This window comes from Nerophis ophidion, linkage group LG16 (assembly GCF_033978795.1).
Source record: "Nerophis ophidion isolate RoL-2023_Sa linkage group LG16, RoL_Noph_v1.0, whole genome shotgun sequence".
NCBI lineage: Eukaryota > Metazoa > Chordata > Actinopteri > Syngnathiformes > Syngnathidae > Nerophis > Nerophis ophidion.
In genome coordinates this window covers 21235255-21259481 of record NC_084626.1, presented here as the reverse complement: position 1 = coordinate 21259481, position 24227 = coordinate 21235255, and the positions used below count along the sequence as shown (strand labels likewise).

The window sequence follows — 24227 nt, the reverse complement described above, 5'->3', positions numbered from 1 at the left end:
CTGTTGCTTGGCTACATTTAACTGAGAGTTACTTGTAGCTTAGCTTACTACATTTTCCAAGTAGCAAGCCCATCACACGATACGTCAGAAAGGAGCTAATCTTCATGAGCATAGAAGCCCCTTTTTATCTAAAGGTGCGGCGTGTGCTTTTTATGGTGTTCAAGCTGCGTGCACATGGACAGGAATGCCTGCCAAAAAACGCGTTATAAGTCCTTTTGATACAAAGGTGGAATTTCAAAGGGGGAGTGGCTGTCTTTGAACAGGAAATTGCTAGGATAAGTGTTGCTCGGTTTAGTAGTGCGCTCAGACTCTTCTACTTTATTCAATCTAAAGAGTGACTAAGGGACTAAAACCTGTTGAGACGGATTGTTTGCATTACAATGGGATGTTTGAATAGATTTAAACCAGGAATCCATACACATAGTATATCTTACACAACTTTACAGTCGCCATGTTTATTGCAGTGCATCTTTTCAAGCACCACAGAAAGAGTTGGAGACGTTTGAAAGTAGTCAGTGTACAGCTAGTCTAGACATAAAGATGTACTATCCATGTCTAAATGTCACAATTAAGTGATATTAAGCAAAACAGGCATGAAAGACAGAAGAAAGAAAAGAAGGAACCAAACAGGGAAGGAAAGAATCAGACATGGAAGGAAGGAAGCAACGAAATAACTAAGCAAATAAACAAGGAAGCAACACAGAAGACAGGAGACTTGGAAGCAAGAAAACATGGGATAGATAGGAAGGAAAGATGGAAGAAAGGAAGGAGGGATGGAAAGAAGGAAGAAAACAAGAAAGCAATTAAACAAGCATGAAAGGAAGAAAAACACTCAGCAAGGAAACAAGAAAGCAAATAAGGAAAAAAGGAAGCAAGGTAACAGAGAAGGAAGGAAACAATAAAGGAAGAAATGAAGGAACGACTGAAGAAAACAAGAAAGCAAGGACAAAGAGACGCAAAGAACGGAAGCAGAAGAGGAAAGAAGCAAGAAAGGAAAAAAGGAATAATGTAAAAAAGAAAGCAAGGAAACGAGGTACAATGTAAGGAAATAATGAAACAAGGAAACAAGGAAGAAAGGAAGGAAAAAGAAAGAAAGGAAACAGGGACACAAAGAAACGAGGTAGGTTGGTGAGTAAGAAGGAAGCAAGGAAGAAAACAACGAAGCAGGCACAAAGAAAATGAGAAGCAATGAAGGAAAGAAGCAAGGAAACAAAAAAGCCAGGAAGGTAAAAGGGAAGAAAGGAAATAAGACAGGAAGGAATGGAGGAAAGAAGGAAGGAAGGGATGAAGGAAGGAATAAATAAAGTTTTAATAAGGAACATAAGGAAAGAAGGAGGTAGGGAAACAAGGTGTAGGAAACAAGGAAAGAAGGAACCAACTAAGCAAAGAAACAAGGAAGCAAGGATGAAAACGGAAGAAATTAGACAGGGAAGCAAGGAAACAAGGTAGGTAGGAATGGAAGAATGAAATAGAGAAACAAACAATGAAGCTGTAAACAAGAAAACCAGGAAGGAGGGAGGCGAAGAAGGGAATCAAGGAAGGGAAGAAGCAAGGAAACAAATGTAGACTATATGTTTAATATATTTATATTATTCATATATTACATAATATATATATATATATATATATAATATATTATACATATATTCTATTGTGAGCGAACTGGGTCTTCACAGTGGCAGAGGGGTTAGTGCATCTGCCTCACAATACGAAGGTCCAATCTGGGTTCAATTCCAGGCTCGGGATATATCTGTGTGGAGTTTGCATGTTCTCCCCGTGAATGCGTGGGTTCCCTCCGGGTACTCCAGCTTCCTCCCACTTCCAAAGACATGCACCTGGGGATAGGTTGATTGGCAACACTAAATTGGCCCTAGTATGTGAATGTGAGTGTGAAAGTTGTCTGTCTATCTGTGTTGGCCCTGCGATGAGGTGGCAACTTGTACAGGGTGTACTCTGCCTTCCGCCCGATTGTAGCTGAGATAGGCGCCTGCGTCCCTAGTGACCCCAAAAGGGAATAAGCGGTAGAAAATGGATGGCTGGGTGAGTGAACTGTGGTGCTGAATTTCCCCCAGGGATCAATAAAGTACTTTCTAATCTATTCTAAAAAAAGCAATGAAAGTAAAAGCAAAGAAAGGAAACAAGATAGTAAGGAATGGAGAGAGGAAGGAAGGGATGAAAGAAGGAATGGATAAAGCTTTGGGAAGACAAAGGAAAGAAGGAGGGTAGGGAAACAACTAAGCAAAGAAACAAGGAAGCAATGATGAAAAAGGAAGGAATTAACCAGGGAAGTAAATAAACAAGGTAGGTACAGTGGGGCAAAAAAGTATTTAGTCAGCCACCGATTGTGCAAGTTCTACTACTTAAAATGATGACAGAGTTTATACCAAAATGGATACATGGATGATACAGCAGAAGATTGGGAGAATGTCATGTGGTCAGATGAAACCAAATTAGAACTTTTTGGTATAAACTCAACTCGTCGTGTTTGGGGGAGGAAGAATACTGAGTTTCATCCCAAGAACACCAGACCTACTGTGAAGCATGGGGGTGGAAACATCATGCTTTAGGGCGGTGTTTCTGCTAAGGGGACAGAAATATTGATCCGTGTTAAGGAAAGGATGAAAGGGGCCATGTATTGTGAGATTTTGAGCCAAAGCCTCCTTTCATCAGTGAGAGCTTTGAATGGTTGACCAAATACTTATTTTCCACCATCATTTACAAATAAATTCTTTAAAATTCTTACAATGTGAATTCCTGGATTTTTTTTTCACATTCTGTCTCTCACAGTTGAAGTGTACCTATGATGAAAATTACAGACCTCTGTCATCTTTTTAAGTGGGAGAACTTGCACAGTCGGTGGCTGACCAAATACTTTTTTGCCCCACTGTAGGAAGGGAAGAATGAAATAAGGAAACAAACAATAAAGCGGGAAACAAGGAAGCCAGGAAGAACGGAGGTGAATAAGTGAAGCCAGGAAGGAACGAAGCAAGGAAACAAGGAAAGCAAGAAAGGAAAACAGCAAGAAAGGAAACAAGGTAGGAAGGAAGGAAACAACAAAGCAAGAAAACGAGGAAGAAAGGGAGCAAGGAAGGAATAAAACAAATCAAGAAAATAAGGAGTCAAAGAAGGAAGGAAGGTATAGGGGTCTTGCATAGGGTGCCATTGGAGCTAGTAGAAGTGCTGTGGTGACATACTGTATCTTAATGGCTCTTTTATGTGTGAGAACATGAGTCACCTAAAATCAACATGCTGTATGAAGGGGACTTTAATGAGCTGCTTGGTACTTTGAAGCGCAGGCAAGGAGGAGAACTTCTTCTTTAATGATAAACAAAATGTAAATATTTATGCTGACAGAGACAAACCTATACTGTATTTACTATAGGCTGGTGGTACCATCACTGTGTGTGAAGGATCAATCCGGAGAAGAACATAAAGGACAAACGCAAACGCATAAAGAAAACACAAGTGTGAACTTGTACTGACGCTTCTGTAGATTGTATGGTACAAAAAAACAACTGGAAGCTCAGTTTCCCGAAATCAACGATTGTTGTTTTTACTGTGCATTACTGTAAATTGAAAACAATGCTATTGTTATTTTTGCCATTGCCATTTTTTATTTTTTACCGTAATATCTCCCTATTTATTTTACAGTGTCCTTTTCTGGGTTCATATCTTGACTTAGTGTCTATAACCTTGTGCTTAGTCTCTCTACAGTCCACAATGTTTATGTTATGTTGTAAATCAGGCAAATGTCTCTCATGGGCTAATAAGTACTTGTGTAGACCCAAGTGTTTTAGGTCCATCCTCAATGGTCCTGCAAGGACAAAAATAGATGGATGAGGTCAACGCTTACTTTTATGTTTGTCACAGTACGGCAATGACACGTGCCCTGACAGACCCACCCTGGTGTCACAGCCCTACTACAGACTGGACCGCTTCAACCGCCAGATGAGTGACGTCCTCCTTACGTCCATCCTGGTTACCATTAATGGGAGGCAAACACTGGGCCACTTTGGGACCTCAGATGGAAGGATGTTGCAGGTAATCCGCTTAATTTCGCTCTTTCTGTGTTAATAGCCTTGTGCTTTTTGTTGACTGCTGCAACTTTTGTGGTTTTAGATCATTCTTACAATAGACACACCCTATGTTTTTGCCAACTATTCTCTTGGAGAGGCTGAAATAACCAGGACAGCAGCTGTCTACAATCAGGATTTGCTTCTTTTTGTGGCTGGAAATCAGGTATGTCTTATGTATTTAAAACTAATTTTCGGAATGAAACATTCCATAGGGTACAGAAGAGTTCTCACACGAAACACATTAAGTGAAGGACTAAATGAGTGTAATCCGTTTTTCTTACAATAATACGGGTCAGGATGTCAATCGGGAAGTTCAGCCATCCAGGTCTCCGTCCACCTACAGTGGGGCAAAAAAGTGTTTAGTCAGCCAACGATTGTGCAAGTTCTCCCAATTAAAATGATGACGGAGGTCTGTAGTTTTCATCATAGGTACACTTCAACTGTGAGAGACAGAATGTGAAAACAAAATCCAGGAATTCACATTGTAGGAATTTAAAATAATCTAGTAGGTGTGGTGTACTTGAGATGCAACTCAGTATTCTTCTTCCTCCAAACACGACTAGTTGAGTTTATACCAAAATGGATACATGGATGATACAGCAGAGGATTGGGAGAATGTCATGTGGTCAGATGAAACCAAAATAGAACTTTTTGGTATAAACCTAACTCGTCGTGTTTGGAGAAAGAAGAATACTGAGTTGTATCCCAAGAACACCAGACCTACTGTGAAGCATGGGGGTGGAAACATCATGCTTTGGGGCTGTTTTTCTGCTAAGCGGACCGGACGATTGAGCCGTGTTAAGGAAAGAATGAATGGGGCCATGTAGCGTGAGATTTTGAGCCAAAACCTCCTTCCATCAGTGAGAGTTTTTAATGGTTGACCAAATACTTATTTTTCCACCATAATTTAAAAATAAATTATTTAAAATTCCTACAATGTGAATTCCTTCATTTTTTTTTCACATTCTGTCCATCACAGTTGAAGTGTACCTATGATGAAAATTACAGACCTCTGTCATCATTTTAAGTGGGAGAACTTGCACAATCGGTGTCGGACGAAATACTTTTTTGCCCCACTGTATTTCAGTTCCACCAGAGGAACACAGAGATGACATGAAATCAGGCCAACTGCGAGATATAAACCATCCAACTTGTCTACCCTGGGGCCTCCTTCCAGCTGGGCATACCCGAAACGCCTCAGCAGGGTGGCGACCAGGAGGCCCCCTGTTTTGATCTCTAAGCCACCTCAACCTGCTGCTCTTGTGTCTCCACTTTGCGCTCCTTCCGGATGACCAAGATCCTCCCCCTGTCTCTTAGAAAGAGACCGGCCACCTTGTAGAGGAAAATCGTTTCAACCGAGTGTACCCGGTTAGTGCTCTTTTGCTCACGAACCAAATCTTGTGACCATAAGTGAGGTAAAATACGAACGTGGATCGACTGGTAATTTGAGTGCTTTGCCTTCCGGCTCAGCTCTCTGTTTTCACCACAACAGTCCGGTACAGCGACCACTTTGCCGCAGAGACTACTGTCGATCTTCACTCACGCCTTCCCTCACTGGAACTGCAATCCATCCTCCAGTTGAGAACCACAACTTCGGATATGGGGGTGCCAGAAGCGATACACTGCCCTTTGTCACCGGTTTGCTTCATAATTATCATTGACAGAATTTCAGGCGCTATGGTTGTCCTGTTTGAAGGCCTTAGGATTTTATATCTGCTATTTGCAGATGTTAATGTCCTGATGGCCTCTTCAAGCTGTGACCTACAGCGAATGCTGGGGCAGTTTGCAGCTGAGAGTTAAGAGAAGACAATTCTTTTTGTAATATTTCTCTATTTTGTTTCCTTTTAAACCCCGATTATTTACTTTTTACTTTTTTCTTTAAATTGATCTCAACTCTGTACACTGCTGCTGGAATTTTAATTTTCCTGAAGGAACTCTCCTGAAGGAATCAATAAAGTACTATCTATCTATCTATCTAATTTAAAGTTAAAATTTAAGTCCCAACTATAGTTACACACGCATTAGATGTGGTGAAATTATCCTCTGCATTTGACCTGGGAGCAGTGAGCAACAACGTTGGCTGCGCTCGGGAATCATTTTGGTGATTTAAACCCCAATTCTAAACCTTGATGGTGAGTGCCATGCAGGGAGGCAATGGGTCCCATTTTTATAGTCTTGTGTACGACACGGCTGGGGTTTGAACTCACAACCTTTCAGTCTCAGGGCGGACACTCTAACCAATGAGTGTCAAACTCTGGCCCGCGGGCCAAATTTAGCCCGCCGTGTAATTTCATTTGGCCCTTGAGGCAATATCAAATTAACGTTAGAGCTGACCCGCCGGTATTGTACAGCGGCGGTGTCGCTGTAACACCGCATTCACCGCTAATACTCATACTTACAAAGACTCCCGAAAAACATTTTCCCGATTTCCACCCGGACAACAATATTGGGGGCGTGCTTTAAAGGCACTGCCTTTAGCGTCCTCTACAACCTGTCATCACGTCCGCTTTTCCTCCATACAAACAGCGTGCCGGCCCAGTCACGTAATATATGCGGCTTCTACCCAATAAAGCTTGGCTGCAGTTTGGATAGCTTTTCAGCTCCTTCCTCCACTGCTTGTTCCCGGTCTGCTTTTCAGCTGCCGTCGTCGTCCTTGTCTGCTTTTTGTTGCTCTTTGATCGCTGCTGCGGCCTCTCTTCCTCCTTCCTCGTTCTCTCCTCCTTCTCCCCTTTTATACACTGCGAGGACATAAGTCAATCTTGTGCCAGTGCGTGATCCACGCACCTGAATCAGATTGCGGCGTCGCTCTCAGCCTCTCTGCTCCGCCACATTCTCCGCCTCCTTGCCGCCATCTTGGGCAGGACTGCAGCGTGCCCTGCCCCGCTGTCGGACCATCTGCTCCGTCTCTTAACAATGCCATTGATGTTTTTTCGTTTGTTTTTTGAAAGTTGACTTTGCACTATTAAGTTATATAAGCGTTGCTTGTTCCATATTCAGTGTTAAAGCAAATCAGTGTAGCAAACTGAGCAATAATGATTGATATTTTTTTATTATTCTTATTATTATTTGAAACTCGATTTTGCATGTCACTATAAAGTTATATAAGCCTTGCTTGTTCAATATTCAATGCAAAACTTGTTCGGGTCCCTATTAAAAGGTTAATTTGTTCAACCTTGGCCCGCGGTTGTGTTCAGTTTTAAATTTTGGCCCACTCTGTATTTGAGTTTGACACCACTGCTCTAACCACAAGGCCACTGAGCAAGTAGAAGCCGGACTCTTCCGTTGTTAGGGTCTCCTGATTGGAAGCACTTTATCTTCCCTGTATGTATTTCATTATTATTAGTGTTAGGGCTGTAATGAAATATAATTATAGATAAATACTTACAAAAAAAAAAAAAAGCCCTGCGATGAGGTGGCGACTTGTCCAGGGTGTACCCCGCCTTCCGCCCGATTGTAGCTGAGATAGGCGCCAGCGCCCCCCGCGTCCCCACAAAGGAATACGCGGTAGAAAATGGATGGATGGATGGATACTTACAAAAAAATTAAATAGTTAAATCAATTGCCCTTATGTGGGCCTACCTAGGATGTCGTAGTGGTTTGTGCAGCCCTTTGAGACACTAGTGATTTAAGGCTATATAAGTAAACATTGATTGATTGATTGAATTAACTTCAGAAATGTTTAAAAGAAAGTTAAAGTAAACCGTAGTTAAAATTTTGAAGAAAAAAACTCTGTTTCTTTCTTATTACTTATTCCATTTTGTGCTAAACTGTAAGAGTGCGTGTGTGCGATAGTCACGTTCAAACAGATGTTTTCACGCAGGAACAGCAACAATACTTTAAGATTTAAGAGGGTAGTTTGAGGGAAGTTACAGTACAACCTGAACTGTAAGAAAAAAATAATTTGCACAATTTACGGTAAAATACCAGCAGTTGAGGTTGCAGAGAATTCACTGTAAAAAATAATGTATCGGACATTATGGTATGTTGATGTTGAATCCGTAAAATATACAGTTGATAACTGTTTGTGCTTATAGTAAATTATTATGAAGAAACATTATATAACGTTAACCTGTTTACAAAAAAGGCAAACAGTCACAGGGAGAACATGCAAACTCCACACACAATGAACCCTAGCCTGGGAATTGAACCCAGGACTTTGTCACTGTGAGGCACAAATTCTAAGAACAGCTCCACCCTGATGCCCTGTCACCAATATTACTATCTGCAAAATGTCTGTGTTTCTGAGACATGTTAGCAGTACATTAAGGATTTTAACTTGAAAGTATGCGTACAGCCTTTCACTGGAGAACTCACAACATGTTTCTTCAAGTGAGTTATTAAAAATGAAACATAAATGCTCCATATCTGTTAAATAGTTGCTTGCAACCAGTTCCAACACACTTAAACACAAAGCATGGTTCATTTCGATGCAGTTTGCGATTAAGGACATAGCAATAAGCCCTCAAAGTCTGAAGGAACATGCCACAAAAATACAAGAAAACATGTTGTTAGCCAAAAGGTAACTAGGCTAAATCTTTAACACAAACCCTTAAACCAGTGGTTCTCAAATGGGGGTACGCGTACCCCTGGGGGTACTTGAAGGTATGCCAAAGGGTACGTGAGATTTTTGAAAAATATTTTAAAAAATAGCAACAATTCAATAATCCTTTATAAATATATTTATTGAATAATACTTCAACAAAATATGAATGTAAGTTCATAAACTGTGAAAAAAAATGCAACAATGCAATATTCTGTGTTGACAGCTAGATTTTTTGTGGACATGTTCCATAAATATTGATGTTAAAAATGTCTTTTTTTGTGAAGATATGTTCAGAATTAAGTTGATGAATTCAGATGGATCGCTATTACAATCCCCAATGAGGACTCTTTAAGTTGATGATTACTTCTATGTGTAGAAATCTTTATTTATAATTGCATTACCGTATTTTTTGGACTATAAGTCGCAGTTTTTTTCATAGTTTGGCCAGGGGTGCGACTTATACTCGGGAGCGACTTATGTGAAGTGAATTATATTTATATAGCGCTTTTTCTCTAGTGACTCAAAGCGCTTTACATAGTGAAACCCAATATCTAATTTTTACATTTAAACCAGTGTGGGTGGCACTGGGAGCAGGTGGGTAAAGTGTCTTGCCCAAGGACCCAACGGCAGTGACTAGCATGGCGTAAGCGGGAATCAAATCTGCAACCCTCAAGTTGCTGGCACGGCCGCTCTACCAACCGAGCTATACCGCCCCGTGTGAAATTATTAACACATTACCGTAAAATATCAAATAATATTATTTAGCTCATTATCGTAAGAGACTAGACGTATAAGATTTCATGGGATTTAGCGATTTGGAGTGACAGATTGTTTGGTAAAGGTATAGCATGTTCTATATGTTGTTATTTGAATGACTCTTACCATAATATGTTACGTTAACATACCAGGCACCTTCTCAGTTGGTTATTTATGCCTCATATAACGTACACTTATTCAGCCTGTTGTTCACTGTTCTTTATTTATTTTAAATTGCCTTTCAAATGTCTATTCTTGGTGTTGGCAAATACATTCCCCCAAAAATTGCGACTTATACTCCAGTGCGACTTATATGTTTTTTCCCTTCTTTATTATGCATTTTCATCAGGTGCGTCTTATACTCCGGATCGACTTATACTCCGAAAAGTACGGTACTTGTTTATTTTTCAACAAGTTTTTACTTATTTTTACATCTTTTTTTCCAAATAGTTCAAGAAAGACCACTACAAATGAGCAATATTTTGCACTGTTATACAATTGAATATATCAGAAACTGATAACATACTGCTGTATTTTACTTCTTTATCTTTTTTTTTTTCAACCAAAAATGCTTTGCTCTGATTACGGGGTACTTGAATTACAAAAATGTTCACAGGGGGTACATCACTGAAAAAGGGTTGAGAACCACTGTCTTAAACAATTAAAGTTAATTGTAAATTTAAATGTACAATCTGCAATCTATAATTTAGACAAAATAATACCTTAAATGTCAAAGTATTGGCATTTGTGTGACATTACAGTATTTGCCTAAATGTATTTTTTTTGACTGTTCACAGTTATGTCATGTGTGTTCTACATATTATACCTATAGTAAATTAGGTCACCTACTGTTTCTTAATTTGCAAGAATCAGACATCATTTGCTACTGTGATCAACTATTTTTGACTTTACGGTGTTTAACTGTTGCTATTTAACCATTGCTTGCCGTAGTTTTAACTGTAATTCTTTACGGTGTGCAATAAAGCCCGATTTTCAGAGAAACTCGCCAATTCGCTGTCATATAGACCTGCGCTTGCCAAGACACACACAAATGGGCGTTTTGGGCGGCATGGCTTAGTGGGTAGAGCGGCCGTGCCAGAAACCTGAGGGTTGCAGGTTCGCTTCCCACCTATTGACATCCAAATCGCTGCCGTTGTGTCCTTGGGCTGGACACTTCACCCTTGCCCCCGGTGCCGCTCACACTGGTGAATGAATGAAGAATGAATGATTGGTGGTGGTCGGAGGGGCCGTAGGCGCAACCTGGCAGCCACGCTTCCGTCAGTCTACCCCAGGGCAGCTGTGGCTACGGATGTAGCTTACCACCACCAGGTGTGAATGAATGATGGGTTCCCACTTCTCTGTGAGCGCTTTGAGTATCTAACAATAGAAAAGCACGATAGGTTGATTGGCAACACTAAATGGTCCCTAGTGTGTGAATGTGAGTGTGAATGTTGTCTGTTTGTCTGTGTTGGCCCTGCGATGAGGTGGCGACTTGTCGAGGGTGTACGCCGCCTTCCGCCCGATTGTAACTGAAATAGGCGCCAGCGCCCCCCCGCTACCCCAAAAGGGAATAAACGGTAGAAAATGGAAGGATGGATGGATATAAATCTAATCCATTATTAATATTATTATTATTACATACACGCACACACAACAACCCTTTTTTCGCCACACAACAGAGCACTGAACAGAAATATATTTTTTAAAGTTCTTATCCATTTTTGGACTAAGTAGAGGAGACATAGACCATAGTGTGGATCTACATGGCTTTATTTTTCAACAACTCCTACGTAAACAACTTCCGCAATGTACATTACAGCGCCATAGCGTATACGTAGTTCCCAGTCCTTCAATAATTGCTGTTTCTTAGGAATCAAAGTATGTATGTAATAAAATATGACAGCAACAATGATCATTTTGCACAAAAATAAAATATGTAGTATTTACAATATTATCAGAAACAAGCAGAGACGTGTCAGTTTCTTAAAGCATTAGTTACAACAAGCTTTAGTTAACAGAACAAAACATTGACACCCCCAATACTATATGAAGTATAAACGATAAAACATTGAGTATTAAGCATATGTGAACCACTCATACATTGTTTACTTCCCTGATGTCCTACTTTTGTAATCCATCAGAAATATCAAGCAGCTAAATTGCGTCCGAAATGCCAAAGTGTGCAGAGTGTTGTGCATTTTACCCATCAGGCTTGGTACTGGTTTTAAATGGGTGTGATTTTGAATTGTGTGTGGTGCTCAGACAGTTTTTGCCCACATAGTTCAACGGGCAAGTTGTGTGGTTTTGTACTCATATATTTACTTTTTGTGTGTTTTTTTTAAATAATTAGACCATGGGTGGGAAAGGCTGTGTGAATGGTCCCTGCACTGTACGTTGCTTCTGTGCACTCCAAAACCATTGTAATGCTCATGGTCAATGAATAGCAACAGCAACATACACCATCGCACCAGCGCATTGTCAACAGTTAAAGTTGAATATGGTCTAATACTAACATGTGGACCTGTCGCAGGCGGGATTGTGAACGCTGAAGGGCTGCATTCGGTCCGTGGGCCAGAGTTTGGGGACCACTGGTATATTCTATCATAACACAACAAAAAGCAGAGACCTAATCCTGCAGCCATCAAACCAGACCCCCTCAACACCCTGACTCCGCCTACAAATTCTGTGCACAAAAGTTGTAAACAGAATCGGTGACAAAGAACTCCCCACAGGACTTCCAGAGGGACACGGTCGAAATGTCTTCTCAATGTCCGCAGAACACATTATTATTAGAAATTATGTATATGATTTGCAATGTTATGTTTTTGATTTTGCTTTCTTGACTTAAGGAGGAACTGCACATGTTTTGGAATTTTTTCTATCAATCACAATTATTATAAAAGACAAGAAGAAAACATTTTTTTTTGTTGTTCTTCTTGGTGGCTACCAATGCAGCTAATGGGAGCAACCAATTTTACTTCTAAATCACTTTAAGATGCATTCAAAAATCATCAACAATATTTCATTTACATTTTGTAACCAGTATCACAACAAAGCTGTAGCGACATTGTTATTGTAAGAGCGAACACTGAAGAACTCTTTTTCTTGCGTAGTAACACATTGGCGTGCCACGGCATTAGTCGTAAAAGACAGATATGGAAAGAGATACGCTAGCTTCTACATTAACAGGAATCACTTTTGAGTTTGTAATACACAATACAATATGATAAGACACCAATCTTACTGTCTGAAAAACATGAACACTCATATTACAATCTCTGTAAAGTATTAGCCCAAATTTCACGTTTTTTTGTACACAGCTAGCGACACAGTGTATGTACTGTAGTTGTAATCACAGGCAATGTCGTGCTGCATGTATCGTGATCAATATAATGTGTGACTCACTCGATGAACAGTTGTCTGTTTGGTCCAGCTGGCCAGGGAAGTTTTTTCCAACGTTTTAGGGGTAAGCATGCCATTTATATCAAGATAGCACAGCTTCAAATTGCACAGCTTCAAGTGACTTTCACCTCACTCTCTCAACTCCCGTCTGCTCCTACATCTCGTTCTTCCTTTGTGCTGGCTTTTAGAAGCAGTAGTTCATCCTCTTTATATTTAGCTTAAAAAAGATAAGGTTGTGAATCATCCTTTGTGCAGAAATAGTCGTATTTGTTGTTTGTTACCGTGTCTGCCATTAGAAGTCAGAAGTGTGCTGCTATGGCAACGGAAATAAATGTGCCAAAAAACTAGTTCCAGCAATGGTTAAAATGACCAAAATACAGTAAATATTGAACATATTACATATTTTTATGAACGTGTCTGTTACTACATTATGTGTAGACTTTCAGTGTGTATTCAAAACATTGATGGAAGGTTTTGAAGTTGTTTTAGAGGGCATCGAAGGCTCCCATTTGCTGCAGCTTCCAAGCGTTTTTTATCATCTTTAAAATAAAATAAAAAAAAGACGTGTCTCTTATAATGATTGTGAACAATAGGCAAAATTAAAAAAAAAAAGTCTAGTCTCCATTTAAGCGTATCACTGCGTACCTTTATCCAAAATGCGCACTTTGGGTGGAGCAACCCTTAGATGTGGAAGTTTCCCTCTCAAATCTTGCTTTCTGTGTATTCTCCCATTGACATAAGTTTTTTTGTTCTTATGTGTCTTTGAGACTGGAAGAAGTCAAGTTTCAAGTTTATTCACAATACCATGTAACAATTACAATAGTGGTGAATGTCATCATTTAAAGATGTTGGTACGTGAAAGGGTCCCCCAAATAAGCTAGAAGAAGCTTTTGACATAGGGTCCAGAGGACAGTATATACATGGAATGATGAAACATGGTAGCAAACACAAAAACAAAACAAAAAGAAAAACAATAACAACGCTATATGATAAATACAAGATAATAGTACTAAAGCAAGCATACACATACATACATACATACATTCATTCAACCATGCAAAACCCAAGAGTAGTCTACCCCACATGGGGCATTAAAGATAGGTGGTTAATAGGTAAGTTTCAGTTTCTTTTTGAAGTTGGAGAATGGATACAGCATCTCTCCCGTCCAAAGGCAAAACCCAGTAACTAAATTTTGGTCAAAACTGAGCTGATAATAATTTTGGAGTTCCTAGGTGATATGCTTTACATTAGTGTATGCGATATTGTAATTTGTTCCGTAAGTAAGCTGTTACGCGCATGGCAGGACCTAGCAACTACCACATAACCACGTAGATACAACAGAAAAACCTAGTATCTCAAGGGACCAATCAGAGCTTCTTTTCAGTTGCCTTATTGTCTTTAATGAGACATTTGCACGAATGGTGGCCGACGGTCAACCTGATTATGTGATATTATGGCACGAGGGGATATTTGGAAGATTGGCCCAGGACGTTGCAAGCACCTTCATTAAATGTATTGTTCTTGATTCTTCCCTTTGCATAGTCTTTTGGGCAGATAACCGTGGAGGTCAAAATAAAAACTGGACGCTGTACACGGCTCTTGCCCAATGTGCAAACGCAGAATGGGGCCCACCTGAGATTGTGATAAAATATCTGGAGAAAGGGCACACGTTCATGAGAACAGATTCAATCCATGGCTGAATCGGCAAGAAAATGAAAGCTCAAGAAAACATCTATACGTTTGATGACTTTGTAAATCTTTGTAAGACAGCATCAAGATAGATTGGTTTTCTTTTGTTTTCTCAAAATCAGCTAGAAGTGAGTTACTAGGTTTTGCCTTTGGACGGGAGATCTTGAGGCTCTCATTAAGCTGGTTCCAAATCTTTGGTCCCCTGCATACGACACTTCGAGCGGTACAAGCCAGTAAGTGCCCCTGAAGGTCAAACATTGCATTGCACTTGAAGTTTTTATTATAAAATAGAAAAAAAAAACCTTGCAGAAAACTATTAAATCTATTCTGACCACTTCAACTAAGGCATCTGCAAACATCCATTGAGATGAGGATACAAGCATCATAATGCTGCTCTCTATTAGGCGGCCGCACATATGTCTGCCATGTTTGACTATCCTGGTACAAACGGACACTTATTACATCTGGACCGGGACATAGAACTTTGTGACTATTTAATAGAAAATACACATTTTATGCAGCTCAATTGATTACATGTCAAATGATTAATGTCAAACTGTCACGCTCCCCCCTACATCCACACACACACAGAAACACATAAAACGACACAAACAGCTGAGTAAGCGCCTCTGATACGTCACAGCTGGGTGGTTATTATAACAAATAAACAAAGTTGAATCTACAGATTATTATTTACATAACGCGTGCCAGGAAGAAGAAGCTGTTGTAGCATGCATACACACACTACATCAGTGTTTCCCAACCACCGGGCCGCGGCCCAGTACCGGGCCGTGGCCCGATTGGTACCGGGCCACAGAATAATTTTTTATTAATTTTTATTGAAAAAAAAAAATTATCATTTTTTTTGGTTTTTAATTTTTTGATTATATCAACATAAAAAACACAATATACACTTACAATTAGTCCACCCCAAAAAAAAAAGGATCCCACCCGGGCCGCGGGACAAATTATTAAGCGTTGACCGGTCGGCGGATACAAAAAGGTTGGGGACCACTGCACTACATCACCCTGACAATACACATTCACATAACAAGCGCTACCTGGATTGATACGACCGTTTCAAATTAAAAGTGTTATATTTTTCATGGATCTCAAAAACATTAGTAAGTATTTGTAAAACAGCTTAACTTTTTTTGGCTGTGTGAAACTTATGGAACATGAAAAAAAAAAGGTGTGATGGCAAGGTACGCCTCTATGAATTTACTGCTTTAGCACTTCAGCCTAATCTGAGCGGGGTGTGTGTGTCTGCAAGCTGGATGGGAGAATACAAACAACAAAAACGTGCCTAACTTCAAGTGTATAAAAAAAGCGCAAACGGGAAAATATATTGTTCCCAAAATGAACCAACCTGTGAACGAATCCTTTTTTTTTGCTTCCAGTTGTTTCGAGTGCCTTCCATTGGACCTGGGTGTACACATTTCGTGACGTGCTCCATGTGTTTGACGGCTCCGCGCTTCATGAACTGCGGCTGGTGCTCGGGAACGTGCTCGAGGAAACACGAGTGCGATTCCGTATGGAACAAACATTCTTGCGCGCCAGTCATAACCGAGGTAAACCCAACAGACAATTTAGACTCGTACTGGTGACACTCACCACAGCAAACCATTGATGGCTTTTTTCTTTTGCAGTTTTTCCCCAAGATAGCACCAGCTGGTGGAGAAACAGAGCTGACACTTTGCGGCAGAGAGTTCCAGTCTCCTCTCAGCCCGACCACTGTGACCACACATGTGGTCACAGTGGGCACCGCGACGCCGTGTGCTGTCCTGCCTGCGAAAAGTAGCAGTAAAGTGTGAGTAGCATAATACCCACATTGCAACACAAATGTTGACCTTATGTGGTTAAATATGTTCCCTTCAGGGTTGTGTGCAAAGTAAAGGACAACGTGTCCAAACACAATCTGACCATCGCTCTGGAAGTGCATGAGGGAATGGTGAAGGGGGACTACTCCATTGAAGGCAGAGCTCAGGTGTCTGGTTTCTCTCTTGTGGTGAGTTTTAAAGTCATACACTTCTTGTTCTTACACCACAGTCGCAGACGATGACGTCACATGTTGATGGCTCCTCACATCCTCACATTGTCTTTAATGGGAGCCCTCCAACAAAAACCGCTATTCGGACCAAGAAAACGACAATTTCCCCATTAATTTGAGCGAGGATGAAAGATTCGTGTTTGGGGATATTGATAGCGACGGACTAGGAAAAAAAACAAAAAAAAAACGCGATTGCATTTGGACGGATTCAGATGTTTTTAGACACATTTACTGGGATAATTCTGGGAAATCCCTTATCTTTCTATTGTGTTGCTAGTGTTTTAGTGAGTTTAACAGTACCTGAAATTCGGAGGTGTGTGTCCACGGGTGTGTTGACGCGCAATTTCTCAGGGAAGTCGACGGCAGCTTTATGGGCGGCACAAGCTCAGCTGATCTCCGGTAAGAAATGACTTTTTACCACAATTTTCTCACCGAAACCTGCTGGTTGACATTCGGTCGGGATCCATGTTCGCTGTGATCTATAGTAAAGTTTCATCTCCGTGAATTTTAAACAAGGAATCACCATGTGTTTGTGTGGCTAAAGGCTAAAGCTTCCCAACTCCATCTTTCTACTTTGACTTCTCCATTATTAATTGAACAAATTGAAAAGGATTCAGCAACACAGATGTCCAAAATACTGTGTAATTATGCCGTTAAAGCAAACGACTTTTAGCTGTGTGTGTGTGCGGCGCTCATATTTCCTAACAGCCCGTGACGTCAAGCCCACACGTCATCATTACCCGACGTTTTCAAGAGGAAACTCCCGGGAAATTTAAAATTGCAATTTAGTAAACTAAAAAGGCCGTTATTGGCATGTGTTGCAATGTTAATATTTCATCATCGATATATAAACTATCAGACTGCGTGGTGGGTAGTAGTGGGTTTCAATGGCCCTTTAAAGGCTAGAGTTTACAAATGAGTTTTAAGATGGGACTTAAATGCTTCTACTGAGGTAGCATCTCTAACGGTTACCGGGAGTGCATTTCAGAGTACTGGAGCCTGAATAGAAAATGCTCTATAGCCCACAGACTGTTTTTGGGCTCTGGGAATCACTAATAAGCCGGAGTACATTGAACGCAGATCTCTTGCCGGGACATATGGTACAATACAATCAGCAAGATAGGATGGAAAGAGACCGTTTAGTATTTTATACGGAAGTAGTAAAACCTTAAAGGTGCATCTTAAGTGCACAGGAAGCCAGTGCAGGTGAGCCAGTATAGGAAAGGAAAGGATCAATAATGTTGTACAACAAACACACAACACAAACATAAACACAAAATAAAAGGAAATTGCTGAGTCGGCATCAAAAATATTGATGAATTGATTGTAAACTACAGTACGACAAATGTCATTTTCACACCATCAGCCTAAAGTGTCGCCAGGAATTCTGGGTCCCATATGAAATAAAATAATGTAACGACCTGCCGGGGTTGATGTCGGGTTCATGTCTGGGTGATGTTCAGAGTTCCCATGGTCATGAACGTACCACGCTTGTACCACATACACTACATATTCATAGCTGTATGTAGAAGTTGCTGGTTGCATCAGCTCCAATACTTTAATGTCTTTAATGTTCTTTGTGTCTTTGATGTTTGATGTTTACCTCTTAGACACATGTAAGAGGGATGTGTACTATGGCTATGAGTTGTTGTGTTTTTTTTCCCCTTGGCCTCAGTCTGGACCCCCTCTCCAGGGCCCAGGCTTAGACCGATTATTTTTATTTTATTTTAATCTTCTATTTTTTTCTCCCATTCCCCCCACTTGTTTACCTGTATCTCACCTTTTTTGTAAGGGGCGCTGGAAGCAGGCAGACCCGTCAGCAATCCTGTTCTGTCTCCCTGTAATGTTTGTCTGATCTTGAATGGGAGTGTGCTGAAAATTTAAATTTTCCTGAAGGAACTCTCCTGACGGAATAAATAAAGTACTATCTAATCTAATCTATCTTGGAAGGAAAAAGAAGGAAGGGTTGTTGTTGCCGTTTTAAGTGTTCCCTGTAACGTTAAATCTCAAAAAGATGCACAGATTTCAACATAAATTGGAAAAAAAATACTGTATTGTCGATTTACTCCTTTTATGGCGCACATGTTTAAAAGTAGGCACTAGATGGCGGTAAAAGAACATACTCATTGTCATTGTAATGAACTATAACTAATAATCACATTAGTTAATTATAATTCCAGAAAAAGCACCACCAAATGCTTCCTTTTCCGATGTCTGCTCCATCGTTCAGAAGTTGCAGACATTCTCTGTGTATGTTCTACACTTGAAAAGAAGTGTCCATCTTAATTCATTTATGTTCCAACACATTTACTCCTGCATTTTAAGAGCATTTGTGAACTGGCGAATGCCATCTATAGCGCTAATATTTGTTGGTAAATGATAGACTATGACCAATTATCATCACACTTCAACATCTCTAGCATGTAAATGCTACCTCTCTTCTAGGTCAGCATTGCAAACACTGGATGAATACATGTCAAATAAATACATAAATACATTTAAACTGGGGCTTCGCGGTGGCAGAGGGGTTAGTGCGTCTGCCTCACAATACGAAGGATCTTTCTGTGTGGAGTTTGCATGTTCTCCCCGTGAATGCGTGGGTTCCCTCCGGGTAGTCCGGCTTCCTCCCACCTCCAAAGACATGCACCTGGGGATAGGTTGATTGGCAACACTAAATTGTCCCTAGTGTGTGAATGTGAGTGTGAATGTTGTCTGTCTATCTGTGTTGGCCCTGCAATGAGGTAGCGACTTGTCAAGGGTGTACCCCGCCTGAGATAGGCACCCGCGACTCCAAAGGGAATAAGCGGTAGAAATAGATGGATGGATGGATGGATGTATATGTATATATGTGTATATATATGTGTGTGTATACATATATATATATATTTACATATATATATATATATATATATATATATATATATATATATATATATATATATATATATATATATATATATATATATATATATATTACGGCTGTGAATCTTTGGGTGTCCCACGATGTGATTCAATATCGATTCTTGGGGTCACGATTCAATAATATATAGATTTTTTCGATTCGATTTGATTCTCGATTCAAAAACTATATTTTTTCCGATTCAAAACGATTCTGTATTCATTCAATAGATAGGATTTCAGCAGGATCTACCCCAGTCGGTTGACATTCAAGCAGAGTAGTAGATTTAAAAAAAAAAAAAAAGCTTTTATTATTGTAAAGGACAATGTTTTATCAACTGATTGCAATAATGTAAATTTGTTTTAACTATTAAACGAACCAAAAATATGTCATACTTTATCTTTGGGAAAATATTGGACACAGTGTGTTGTCAAGCTTATGAGATGTGATGCAAGTGTAAGCCACTGTCACACTATTGTTCTTTTTATTTTTATAAATGTCTAATGATAATGTCAATGATGGATTTTTAATCACTGCTATGCTGAAATTATAACTAATATTGATACTGTTGTTGATAATATTCATTTTTGTTTCACTGCTTTTGGTTTGTTCTGTGTCGTCTTTGCTGTGTTTATTGCAGTTCTGAGTGTTGCTGGGTCAGGTTTGGTTTTGGAATTGGATTGCATTGTTATGGTATTGTTGTGTAGTGGTTTGTTGGATTGATAAATAAAACAAATATTTTTTTTTTTTTTTTTTTAAAGAAGATTTTAAAAAATTGGTACCCCTGCTGTAGGTGATTGAACAGAGGCCTCATTTAAAGCATCGTGTGTATGATGCGCATGAATTAGACGGTGAAGTGACAGAAGCAAATGTTCCATCTATTAGGAGCCGAGCATCACACAGATCAAACCAGAACACGGTCCTGTGTTTGGAGGGACTCTGGTCACACTGACAGGCAGCTATCTTGATTCTGGAATGCAGAGAGAAGCTTTCATTGCTGACAAAAAGTGTCAGATTCGAAGGTGAGCATCGCATGAGTATTTCTTTGTACAAAAAAAAAAAGTATGTAGTTCAAGGTGTTCCTGCCTGCAGCGTTGCAACTGCAGCCAACAGCAGCACCTCGTCTTGGATGGAGTGTGTCACTGAGGCTGCCTCAAGTGTGGGAAGTTTTCCTGTCAAAGTCGTCATCGACAACTTTCAGGTCACCACTACGAAGATGTTTGTGTACAAAACAAACCCCGTCATCGATTCTGTGCATCCTCACTGCAGTTTCATCAGGTAGGACGTAGGAAAAATACCACAACAGCGCAGGAAATGTACACGAATGGAAGTAAACATTGCTTGTGTGTTGTTTTGTTCCTGCTGTTGTTCAGCGGCTCCAGGCTGCTGATTGAGGGTCAAAGTCTGGACTCCGCACAAAAAACTATAGTACAGTACACTTCCAAAACACCCACAATGAAACCTCAAGTACTGGTAAGTTTACTTTATGTACATGTTCTTTATTTTATGTATGTGTTCTTTGTTTTATGTTCATGTTCTTTACTTTATGTACGTGTTCTTTACTTTATGTACATGTTCTTTATTTTATGTATGTGTTCTTTACTTTATGTACATGTTCTTTACTTGATGTTCGTGTTCTTTACTTTATGTACATGTTCTTTACTTGATGTTTATGTTCTTTACTTTATATGTAAGTGTTCTTTAATTGACCTACATGTTCTGTACTTGATTTTCATGTTCTTTACTTTATGTACATGTTCTTTACTTGATGTTCATGTTCTTTACTTTATGTACATGTTCTTTACTTGATGTTTATGTTCTTTACTTGATGTGCATGTTCTTAACTTGATGTACATGTTCTTTACTTGATGTATATGTTCTTTACTTGATGTGCATGTTCTTAACTTGATGTACATGTTCTTTACTTGATGTTCATGTTCTTTACTTTATGTACATGTTCTTTACTTGATGTTTATGTTCTTTCCTTTATGTACATGTTCTTTCCTTTATGTACATGTTCTTTACTTGATGTTTATGTTCTTTATTTTATGGACATGTTTTTTACTTTATGTACGTATTCCTTACTTTATGGACATGTTTTTTACTTTATGTACATGTTCTTTACTTGATGTACGTGTTCTTTACTTTATGTACATGTTCTTTAATTGATGTTTATGTTCTTTACTTTATGTACATTTTTTAACTTTATGTACATGTTCTTTACTTGATGTTTATGTTCTTTACTTTATGTACATGTTTTTTACTTTATGTACATGATCTTTACTTGATGTACGTGTTCTTTACTTTATGTACATGTTATTTACTTGATGTTCATGTTCTTTACTTTATGTAAGTGTTCTTTACTTTATGTACATGTTATTTACTTTATGTACATGTTCTTTACTTGATGTTTATGTTCTTTACTTTATGTACATGTTTTTTACTTTATGTACATGTTCTTTACTTGATGTACGTGTTCTTTACTTTATGTACATGTTCATTAATTGATGTTTATGTTCTTTACTTTATGTACATGTTATTTACTTTATGTACATGTTCTTTACTTGATGTTTATGTTCTTTACTATATGTGCATGTTTTTTACTTTATGTGCATGTTCTTTACTTGATGTTTATGTTCTTTACTTTATATGTAAGTGTTCTTTAATTGACCTACATGTTCTGTACTTGATTTTCATGTTCTTTACTTTATGTACATGTTCTTTACTTGATGTTCATGTTCTTTACTTTATGTACATGTTCTTTACTTGATGTTTATGTTCTTTACTTGATGTGCATGTTCTTAACTTGATGTACATGTTCTTTACTTGATGTATATGTTCTTTACTTGATGTGCATGTTCTTAACTTGATGTACATGTTCTTTACTTGATGTTCATGTTCTTTACTTTATGTACATGTTCTTTACTTGATGTTTATGTTCTTTCCTTTATGTACATGTTCTTTCCTTTATGTACATGTTCTTTACTTGATGTTTATGTTCTTTATTTTATGGACATGTTTTTTACTTTATGTACGTATTCCTTACTTTATGGACATGTTTTTTACTTTATGTACATGTTCTTTACTTGATGTACGTGTTCTTTACTTTATGTACATGTTCTTTAATTGATGTTTATGTTCTTTACTTTATGTACATTTTTTAACTTTATGTACATGTTCTTTACTTGATGTTTATGTTCTTTACTTTATGTACATGTTTTTTACTTTATGTACATGATCTTTACTTGATGTACGTGTTCTTTACTTTATGTACATGTTATTTACTTGATGTTCATGTTCTTTACTTTATGTAAGTGTTCTTTACTTTATGTACATGTTATTTACTTTATGTACATGTTCTTTACTTGATGTTTATGTTCTTTACTTTATGTACATGTTTTTTACTTTATGTACATGTTCTTTACTTGATGTACGTGTTCTTTACTTTATGTACATGTTCATTAATTGATGTTTATGTTCTTTACTTTATGTACATGTTATTTACTTTATGTACATGTTCTTTACTTGATGTTTATGTTCTTTACTATATGTGCATGTTTTTTACTTTATGTGCATGTTCTTTACTTGATGTTTATGTTCTTTACTTTATGTACATGTTTTTTACTTTATGTACATGTTCTTTACTTGATGTACGTGTTCTTTACTTTATGAACATGTTATTTACTTGATGTTCATGTTCTTTACTTTATGTACAAACCCCGTTTCCATATGAGTTGGGAAATGGTGTTGGATGTAAATATAAACGGAATACAATGATTTGCAAATCCCTTTTAACCCATATTCAATTGAATGCACTACAAAGACAAGATATTTGATGTACAAACTCCATCCATCCATTTCCTGCCGCTTATTCCTTTTTCGGGTTACGGGTGGCGCTGGTGCCTATCTCAGCTCGTAAACTTTATTTTTTATTTCCAAATAATTATTAACTTCGAATTTCATGGCTTCAACACGTGCCAAAGTAGTTGGGAAAGGGCATGTTCACCACTGTGTTACATCACCTTTTCTTTTACCAACACTCAATAAACGTTTGGGAACTGAGGAAACTAAAGTGGAATTCTTTGCCATTCTTGTTTTATGTAGAGCTTCAGTCGTTCAACAGTCCGGGGTCTCCACTGTTGTATTTTACGCTTCATAATGCGCCACACATTTACGATGGGAGACAGGTCTGGACTGCAGGCGGGCCAGGAAAGTACCCACACTCTTTTTTTATGATGCCACGCTGTTGTAACACGTGCTGAATGTGGCTTGACATTGTCTTGCTGAAATAAGCAGGGGCGTCCATGAAAATGATGGTGCTTGGATAGCAGCATAGAGTATGTTGTTCCAAAACCTGTATGTACCTCTCAGCATTAATGGTGCCTTCACAGATGTGTAAGTTACCCATGTCTTGGGCACTAATGCACCCCCATACCATCACAGATGCTGGCTTTTGAACTTTGCGTCAAGAACAGTCTGGATGGTTAGCTTCCCCTTTGGTCCGGATGACACGATGTCGAATATTTCCAAAAATAATTTGAAATGCAGACTCATCAGACCACAGAAAACTTTTCCACTTTGCATCAGTCCATCTTAGATGATCTCGGGCCCAGAGAAACCGGCGGCGTTTCTGGATGTTGTTGATAAATGGCTTTCGCTTTGCATAGTAGAGCTTTAACTTGCACTTACAGGTGTAGCGACAAACTGTCTTTAGTGACAGTGGTTTTCTGAAGTGTTCCTGAGCCCATGTGGTGATGTCCTTTAGAGATTGATGTCGGTTTTTGATACAGTGCCATCTGAGGGATCGAAGGT

General features: G+C 38.9%; 1 protein-coding gene across 2 annotated transcripts in view; it reads left to right on the top strand.

Moving 5' to 3' along the window:
• Positions 1-24227, top strand: part of LOC133535128 (macrophage-stimulating protein receptor-like) — a 51806-nt gene that overhangs the window by 5382 nt on the left and 22197 nt on the right. For both annotated transcript variants that reach the window (XM_061874641.1, XM_061874642.1), the window contains exons 3-10: positions 3871-4041; positions 4120-4239; positions 15867-16037; positions 16116-16276; positions 16345-16474; positions 20301-20437; positions 20508-20693; positions 20789-20888. In XM_061874641.1, the coding sequence (XP_061730625.1) occupies positions 3871-4041; positions 4120-4239; positions 15867-16037; positions 16116-16276; positions 16345-16474; positions 20301-20437; positions 20508-20693; positions 20789-20888 (1176 nt within the window). The remainder of the gene's footprint in view (positions 1-3870; positions 4042-4119; positions 4240-15866; positions 16038-16115; positions 16277-16344; positions 16475-20300; positions 20438-20507; positions 20694-20788; positions 20889-24227) is intronic.